This window comes from Eumetopias jubatus, unplaced genomic scaffold (genome assembly GCF_037043125.1).
Source record: "Eumetopias jubatus isolate StellerSeaLion01/CBP00866 unplaced genomic scaffold, mEumJub1_p1.0 scaffold_10, whole genome shotgun sequence".
NCBI classification, from domain to species: domain Eukaryota; kingdom Metazoa; phylum Chordata; class Mammalia; order Carnivora; family Otariidae; genus Eumetopias; species Eumetopias jubatus.
Window position 1 is genome coordinate 71,255,162 of NW_028274816.1, and position 9,409 is coordinate 71,264,570.

The following is a 9,409-nucleotide window of genomic DNA, read 5'->3' on the forward strand; positions in this document are numbered from 1 at the left end:
TGGTCGGAGTGCAGGGCGTGAGCAGGACCGTTGTGGAATGCATGGAGCAGGGACCGCGGCGGGGTGGGGGGTGGGGGTTGGAGGGTACCAGCTGGAGAATGCCCAGGTGGGACTGGGTGAGAGCGTGGGGGTCAAGACACGAGGTTTTACAAGAATTTGGGTGACACTGGGGTGTGTCTCTAGGACACAGGAAGGTGGCTGAGGAAGGGGGGAGTGGTGGACCGATGTGGAGAATTGCAAGTGCAGAAGTCAAAGTCGTAGAAGAAAGAAGAATTGTCGGAGCATAGGAAAGGAGGCCAGGGAGGGATCTGGGTTTATGCAGGTTTTTTTCCTTTAGGAAAAAAAGAATATAAAATCAGGACTCCAAAACTGCCCAGTGCTTCTCCCTCGTAAGGGAGACACTCAGAGACTTGAACTTGGTTTGCTTCTTACGAGCAGGAAAACATCTCTATGACACTAGTAAGAAGGTAAAGAGGCAGGACATACTGATGTGAGGAGGGATGTAAGGGCCATTCAAACCTCATGGCCTCACTTTTTTTCAGAGTTACACACACATATGTGCTGGTAATTATTTAACAATTGGTGATCTGGGGGCTGTGTGTGGGAAGGAGGCTCCGATTTGTTGTATTTGCTCATTTCTGTGTGTAAATACTCTCCGCCTGGCAGATTTCACCTGGAGTTGGGAAGAGACACACACAGTCGGCTCTCCACAGATTCCCGGGGACAGGGCTGGGGTGGAGGGAGAAAGGCCCTCAGAGAAACCACCTCCCCACGGGAGAGGGCAAGGTGGGCCTCAGGCCTTAAATGCAAGAGGCCTCAAACATTTGCTTCTCTTCACACAGACCCTGCAGGAGATCTTCCAGACTGAAATGACCATAGAATCCATCAAGAAGGCCATCAAGGACAAGTCTGCCTTCCTGAAGGTGGCTCAGACCAGACTGGATGAGCGCACCAGGAGACCCAACATAGAGCTTTGTCGGGACATGGCTCAGCTACGGTGAGACGGAAGTGGGCCCTGGGCAGGAAGGACAAGCTCAGGGGCTCCTTGGGGCAACCCACCAGCCCCATGGCGGCTCCATGCTCTTTACCAAGGCGCTTCCTTCTGCTTTCACACCGGTCATATGGAAGAGCACAGTAAGAGTCATTGTGTAGGAGCCTTCTTCGGAAGTGTTAATAATTATTAATAATGGGCATAGAGTTTCGGTTGGGGAGGATGCATAAGTTCTGGAGATGGATGGTGGTGATAGACACACGACAGTTTGAAAGACCTTAATGCCACCAAAGTGTACACTGAAAAACAGTTGAGATGGTAAATTTTTTGTGTTATGTACATTTTACCACAATTTAAAAAAAAGGGAAATGATAACACCATATACGAAAAAAAAAGTGATATAAACGTGAAGCCTCATTCAGTGGGGCCAGTGCGGCCTCTGGGTTCCTCTGCGTTTCCCTGGGGTCTGGAGTTTCCAGAATTCCCTCTTAAAAGCAGCAGAGTGCATTGCTTGCTGTGTGGTTTTCAGCTCCTGGGACTCACCAGAATAGGGACTTGTGGTACCAGCTCCACTGACCCCTTTCTGTTTGTTCCCACCCATTTGTTCTCATTGGGCTTTCTGGGCACTTAATATCTACTCTCCCCATTAAGACCATCCTCATGGTTCCCTAGGACACCTTGAGGGTCACTTCAGTTTGTTCTGTTCTCAGTGGAAATCAAAAACAGCTGACCTTCATCAAGCACATCCCCACATAGACATGGCCATAAGACTCCCATGCTGCCATTCATCCACCCAACACTAGGCATCTTTTATTACGATGATGATTTTAACTTTGAACATTCCTTTTAGGATGGGCTCCTCAGGAATTGGGCAAAACTCCCCCCTCGGGCCCCCCCCCCCCCGCCCCCGACGTTCTGGCTTCATTTCCAATTTCCCAATACCTGTCAGCTTGTCTTTTCTTCCTGGATTTCTCCATGGCTTTTCTCAGGGCATGAAATGCTCTGTGCAGAAGCAAATCAAATTTATAGCAACTAGAGGAACAAGGGGGCTGCACTTGAACTCCAAATTCCTTTCTGGTGCCGTGGGGAAATGCCACTAGTCTCCGTCTCCTACCTGGTTCCATGATGGGATTCCCTCATCATCACAAAGGATTGATCCTAGGGATAAAGCAGCTTTGAGCCCTGCCAAGGAAGCAAGTGTGGATTTCTTGGAGCGTAAGGGAGATCCTTGTTGGGCCAACAACGATGAAGGCAAGAAAGATGGTGAAGTGGCAGGAGTAGAGTAGGCTGCCGTATATGGATCTCATTCTGTGCTGAGCCCCATCCTCAGCCCCTTACATGACCTCATTCATCATCTGCATTTCACAAATAAGGAAACTGAGGCAGAAGCGTGTTGCATGACGTGGTCGGTAGAGGCATGGTTTGGGTCCTTGCCTGCCTCACTGCAGAGCCCTATCCAACCAAACCAACCGTTTGCTTCTGCTTCCCCCATCTTTCACACGTATGGTGCTTTTATCATCCCCCTATCGTGCGCCCAGCCCCATCCAACCTCCTCAATGCCCTTATGGAGTGAGTCAGCCAAGCAGGTACTGTATCCCCATCTCCCTCTCACAGAGGATGAAACTGAGGGTCACAGAGGAGATCTTTACGGCAAAACGCCCTACCCATACAGCATGCATGTTGTCTGTGTTGGATTGCCAATGAACGAGCTGCACTTCTCCTTGTAGAGCTGTTGTCTGGGCCATAGCCATATGGGTGTGCACCCATGCTGGCTACACATTTCCCCAAGTGGGTTCCAGAGAACCCCTCTTCCTTCACAGCCCGTTCATTATTTAGGATTAGCTGTCCTCCACTCCAGAGGCCCGTCGGCGGTGTCCACGCGCTTCCGAAGAGCGTGCCAGTGAGTACGCGGCCATCTGGCCAGTTGGAATTAGATCACGAATTGTGGCTTTCTGCAAATCATATTAGGGGAAATTGAGCGAAGTTTTATTCTCTGCGTTTCTGCAGAGTCACCAGAAGTAGAGACGGGGATCCATCAATTGTTCAGACTGGCATTGGACAAGCCCGGGGCTGTTTTTTAAAATGGTTTTGAGCAGGGGTGGCTGGGTGGCTCGGTCGTTAAGTGTCTGCCTTCCGCTCGGGTCATGATCCCGGGGTCCTGGGATTGAGCCCAGCATCGGGCTCCCTGCTCGGCGGGAAGCCTGCTTCTCCCTCTCCCACTCCGCCTGCTTGTGTTCCTGCTCTCGCTGTGTCTCTCTCTGTCAAATAAATAAATAAAATCCTTAAAAAAAATAAAAGGGTTTTGAGTAATGGTCTAATTTGACATTGGAGTTATCAGACAATAGGCATTGAAGGCTGCTCCACAGAAGCCGACTTATTTTTACTTCTTTCCCCCCTTCGCAGCTACATGAATTTACTTTCCCTTTGCTTCCTATGGAATCCATACTATGTCCATTTCCTCTGCCCCCTTATTGACTTTAGGACAAAACCTACTTTTGTTTCCGTAAGGATTTCTTGTTCAAGTATTGTTGCCAAGAAGACCACGGGCTCAGGGGAGCGAGGACAGAGATAAACAGCAGTTTTCATTTCGAGACTTTTATTTTCATTTACAGTGTTCTGAACGGGTCCTTTCAAAAGCAATTCTAACCATTTTTGGCATTTTTGGTGGCAGGCCACACCAGGTTCTGCTTTGCTTCAATAATCTTGGCACATTTAGGGGGGAAAAAAACCCCAAACAACAACAACAACAACAAAAAAAAAAACCCAAAAATGACGGTAGCTTCATTTGTGTTTGAATGCAAAACGTTTTTTTTCCGTTCTGTAATTTCCCCCCAAAATGAGGGGTTTTAGCAGAACAGTTCTCTATGATCTGCCAAGAACAAGGAAGCCGAGGCAGAGATGTGGCCTTGATGGGTGAGAATGTGTTTCTAAGGGCACAAGGGGAGGGGAGCACAGGACCTCCCAGCCGTATTCACGCAGCAGCAGGAGGAAGGGTACTAGCAGTCTGCATTTTGTAGATCTTTTCCCTTTCCCCCAAAAACAGAAAAAAAAAAAAAAATCATTGATCTTTCAACATCTGTATTTTCAAAAGTTCTCTACCGGGATAAATTTTCCACTAGACTAGTGTTTGTCAGCTAGGAGTAAGGACTCATAGATCACTGTGCTCCGTTTCCTGCCTCTGGGCTCAGGGTTCCTTCTGAAGCCAGCGGAGTAGTGCAGGGGAAGGTGAGAGGCGGGTCCGGCGCGATTATACACAACCCTACTTCCATAAACCCCATCCCTGGTACCGTTGCGGCAACCACCCCAAGTACCTGTTTCTTTGCTAGTGATACTTTATACCCTGGGATCTTCCAAGAGACTTTCTTTTTAATCCACCTTGATCGAAGCAACAACAGAAATGGGCTTTTAGATCGGTTCTCCGATTTTGTGTTTACCAATCGGAGACCAAAGGAAACTTTAGGCACTTAGGTTTCAGTTCCTTCCCCTGCCCCATGGAAAGTCTTTCTGTTTTCTTAACAATGCAGCTTCTAAGATGAAGGGAAATGTATTGTGTGGATCTTCACAGCTTATTGTTGCTTCTGTGAGCCTTTTGTGAGCACCTTGCCCCTTTGGGGCTGCCTGCAGGTGTCTTGGGAGCAGGCCCCTCCGGGCTGGTATAGGTGGCCATGGCAGAGCAGATAAATTTGCCCTGTTGCCCTGTTGTGGTGTTGGTCTCTAAAGGCCAAAGAGAGTTTAAGTCCCTCAAAATTGTGTTTCCTTTTGGCAAAATATTTACCGCATTCTTTCTGGCTTTAAAAGTAGCATCTGTTCGTGATAGAAAAAAAATCAGAAAAAGGAAGTAAAAAATAAAACCCATCTTTATTCTTTGTGCCATCGAGGGATAACCGAGGTTAGCGTTTTTTTGTATTTGCCACCAGGCATGTTAACAAAATTGTGATCATGCTGCCTATGGGATTTTCTGTCCTGACTTTGTCTTTATTTTATTTTTTTAAAGATTATTTATTTGAGAAAGAGAGAGCGAGAGAGCATGGGCGCATGAGTGGGGGAGGGGAGGGGAGGGGAGGGCAGGGGCAGAGGGAGCCTGATGGGGGCTCCATCCCAGGACCCTGAGATCATGACCTGAGCTGAAGTCAGACGCTTAACTGACTGAGCCACCCAGGCGCCCCTGTCTTGACGTTTTCTTCTTTTAAAAAAGATTTTATTTATTTATTTGAGAGAGAGAGAGAGAATGAGAGACAGAGAGCCTGAGAGGGAGGAGGGTCAGAGGGAGAAGCAGACTCCCTGCTGAGCAGGGAGCCCGATGCCGGACTCGATCCTGGGACTCCAGGATCATCACTTGAGCCGAAGAAAGTCGCTTAACCGCTTAACCCCTATCTTGACTTTTCAAATCAACACCATATTGTGAGTTTCTTCCCCCACGGCAATTCTCTTTTTTTCTCAAGTGTTGCTTGCATTGCTTCCATCATGTGGCCAGAGCATAGGTTATCATTAGGTATGAATGCTGTTTCCTCTTGTTTTCTCAGACTACTACTCAACACAAGATAACACTGCAAAGAAATTATTCCTTTATTCTTCTATGTCACACGTTTCACCGTATTTTTCCCTGCAAGTTTTCTTGTTCAATTTCACAAGTAAGATTGAGATGCTTTCTGATGTTAAAATGAATTCAACGAATACAGATCTCTATGGGAGTCTGAAATGAGAACCCCCTTCCCTGCTCTCTTGTCTCCCCTCCACTCAGCCTGAACAGGGCTTCTGATTTGGTGCATCTCCTTAAAAATGTGCCGTTTGTCCTCTAGGAAGAAGAGAGCATGGAGGGTTTGGGGTAGAAAAATTGTTGCTTTGGTACCATCTTAATATTCTGTGAGAGCCCACTTCGTGCCGGGCACTACATGGGCCCCTCTGGTGGGGTTGCCCGATTTTGCAAATCGAAACTCAGGATGGCCAGTAAAATTTGAGTTTCAGCTAAACCATGAAGGGTTTTCAGTATAAATATATTCCAGATATTCAGAAAGACAGAAAGTAGAATGGTGACTGCCAGGGGCTCAGGGGTATGGGGAGTCGGTGTGTCATGAGGACCGAGTTTTAGTTTTGCAAGGTAAGGAGTTCCGTGCATGGACGGTGGTGATGGTTGCACATCAGTGTGAATGCAGGGAATGCTGCTGGAACTGTTCACCCAAAAATGGTTAAGACGGTAAATTCTCTGTTGTGTGTCTTTGATCACAATTAAAAAAATACTTACACTAAAACAATTGCACATGTATCTGAAATTCAAATTTAACTGGGCATCCTGTGTATCAACCTGGCCACTCTACACGGTGGGAATTACAAATAGAAATGGTCTTACCCAAGGGGGTCCTGGATGCTGAAGCCAACATCCCAGGTCTCTGCTTCTGTCCTTTGCTTGCAGGGAGTTGAGACGGTAGGGGCAGGAAATGGGACCCAGTTCCTTATTATGGCCAGTGAGACTCCTTATTTCCTTTTTAGTTTCCTGGATAACTGTGCGAAGCTTATAAACACATGTGGGCCGCGTGCCTGTGGGGAGGGCAGCTCATCAGTCCCCCAGCTCAGTTTCCTTGTCTGTGAAACAAGGAAGCTGGGCTTGATGACCTCTCACATTTATTTTCCAGCTGCAGAGTTCTGTGAAGCTAGACTGTTGCCTTGGTTTAATAATAATTTTAACATGGCCTGGATATTCTTCTGTGCTGGTGAAAACCCTTTCTATCCCTAAGGACACACATATCTTTATGTGGCCGCTGTTCTCTTTACATTACTGTATGTTTTATGTTTATTTATTTATTTTTTTAAGTAGGCTCTACACCCAACGTGGGGTTTGAACTCATGAGCCTGAGGTTGAGAGTCGCATGCTCTACTGAATGAGCAAGCCAGGCACCCCTGTATTACTATGTATTTTAATTAATTCCATGCACCTCCAGTCTGCTGATAAATGGATTCCCAAATAAAGAAGACCTTAATATTGAATCACTAGTTACAATTTGATAAATTTGAGTTGTGTTTTTAGCTGATCAGAGTTAGGCAGGGGAGCAGCATGGTCATTAAAAGCAGCTGATGGGTAGTTCCATGCAAAACTGTAAGGAGAGTTACCTACATTTCCTATACCTCAGTTTTGTCATCTGTAAAATGGGGATGATCACAGTATCTACTTCACGGTCTTGTTATGAGGATCAAATCGTCTGATCGTGTAAAGTACTTAGAATAATATATACATATACCTGATAGTATGCATGTAGTATATATGTAATAAAGTAGTTAATAAATGTGTTGCTATTATTATTATTGTCTTTTTATAAACTGTTCCCTAATTTTTTTCTTAAGTGACCACATAGTCATCTCTCCTCAATATAATTGGCCAAATCAGTGGGTAAAGGAGCCCCTGCTTAATTGCTCCCCAGGAAGAGAAAGACTTTCTAAATATAAACACAATGGAAGAAATCACAAAGAAAGAGAAAGATTTGGCTTACTGTAAAAAAACCTGAAATCTTACATATAATAAAAACATCATAACCAAAATTAAAAAGGCAAAAACGAATTAGGGAAAACATTTGCCAGAAGCAAAGCAGACCCAAAAAAAAAAAAAAAAATCAGTATGCCTAATATGGAAAGAGCTCTTTGCAAATGAGTCAGATAAACAATAATACCTCAGTAGAAAGGGAGCAAAGGAGAGAAGCAGTTCACAGAAGAAATGCAACAAGCAACAAGGCCAATAGACACCTAGGGGAAGTTTGCTAATAATCAGGGAAATGAAAATTCAGACAGTATTGACTAATATAATTTGAGGAGATGTTATAGGTTTTTCCAATGAAATGAATTTTTTTTGTCTTAATGAAAAAAATGTGTCTTTTTTTTTTTTAAATCATCACAGGGTAATTAGAACTATTAGAACTACAACCTGTTTCACCATTTATATAGCTGATTTCAAGCCTTATCCTGTTCTATTACGTTTTCGACAATTACAAATATATTTAGTCTGGAAGCTTGAGGCATTGCCTTGGGATGTTGCTGGGAGGCAGGGGCATTATAATTTCAGGAGTGTCCCATTAACTAACCCCTCCCACCGCTATTGTGCTGAATTCTAGCCACTGAGTAAACTTGGGTGTCCCCCTCTTCCTAACAATGAAAATAATTCCGCCGATAAAAATGTAAGAAAGTCCAGCTAAGCTTTGATTTTTCCCATTTTTACTATTTAAAAAAATGTCACATGTTTACAAGTTTTCCCTCTTTAAAAAATATCATAACTTAATGTGTGTGTGTGTATGAAAACTTGATGGTAAATTTGATGGTGTCCCTAAAGTGTGCTTAGTTTGCATTTTGGATTCTGGGTGTTGCAAATGGGAGTGGCGCTGGCCTGATTCTAGAACCACAAGGAAGCCCAGGAGTGCTTCCTCTGCATGTTTGTTCTGACATTGGGATGACCCGTGTGCCTCTGGGGGCTCCGTGTGCACTCAGCCCGGCAGCTTCCAGTAGGACTTCAATAACCCTGCAGGCCCTTAATTCAGCGCATAACCAGCCTGCAGAGTGTGACTTCTGCTAACCTAACCTGATGCTTCTTTCCTCATGCAGCCTTGTCAACGAGGTGGACGAGGTGGACAGCACCATCCAGACCTTGCAGCAGCGCCTGAGGGACGCGGAGGACACCCTGCAGTCGCTGGTCCACACCAAGGCCACCCTGGAGCATGACCTGGCTGTCAAAGCCAACTCCCTGTACATTGACCAAGAAAAATGCATGAGCATGCGCAAGACCTTCCCCAACACCCTCCGGCTGGAAGGCTTCTGTTAGGGGACCCCGCCAGGAGCCAGCGAAGTGGAACCACAGCCCTGTGGCAGCTAATTTAAACGGAGTGCTAATATCTCCACTTATTAAAGGATTGTGTTGATAGAAATGTAAACAGCGTCCTGTCTTGGAGAGTGTTTTGTTTACGTCCAAACCTTCATTTTCTACTATTTACTAGGCTTCTGAGCTATGGGAAGGATATAAAGAAATATAATCAATCTAATAGAGAAGGTAAAAAGATTATTTGTATTATTCTTGTTGTTCTCTGTGTAACATGAAATGACTGGAAAGGAGAAATGTATTTCCTCTAGGTGGTGGGGGCAGGAATCACAAATAGGGTGGATTTTCAGCTCTGCCTCAGAGGAAACCCAGAGGAAAGGAGAAAGGCCCTTGGGTATGTAGTGGTTGGGGGTAGTCTGAGCAAAAACAAGGGTGAAACAAATACACAGTGTACTTGGAACAATAATGAGGAGACTGGTTTGATTGTGATTCATAATGCAGGGTCTATAACATGGGGAGGCTTTCAACTCCAGGTCAAGGAGTTGGGGAGAGCTGACAGACATCTCCGAGCAGGAAAATGGTCTTATGAAATTGCGATCGAGCAATGATATTAGAGTGATGGCAGT

The 9,409-nt window shown here is 45.4% G+C and overlaps 1 protein-coding gene across 1 annotated transcript in view; it reads left to right on the top strand.

The window, feature by feature from the left end:
* TEKT3 (tektin 3) overlaps positions 1 to 8,789 on the top strand; it is a 35,967-nt gene extending 27,178 nt beyond the window's left edge. Inside the window, exons 6-7 of the mRNA XM_028089069.2 lie at positions 843 to 997; positions 8,573 to 8,789. Coding sequence (XP_027944870.1) covers positions 843 to 997; positions 8,573 to 8,789 — 372 coding nt within the window. The remainder of the gene's footprint in view (positions 1 to 842; positions 998 to 8,572) is intronic.
* Positions 8,790 to 9,409: the final 620 nt, after the last annotated feature.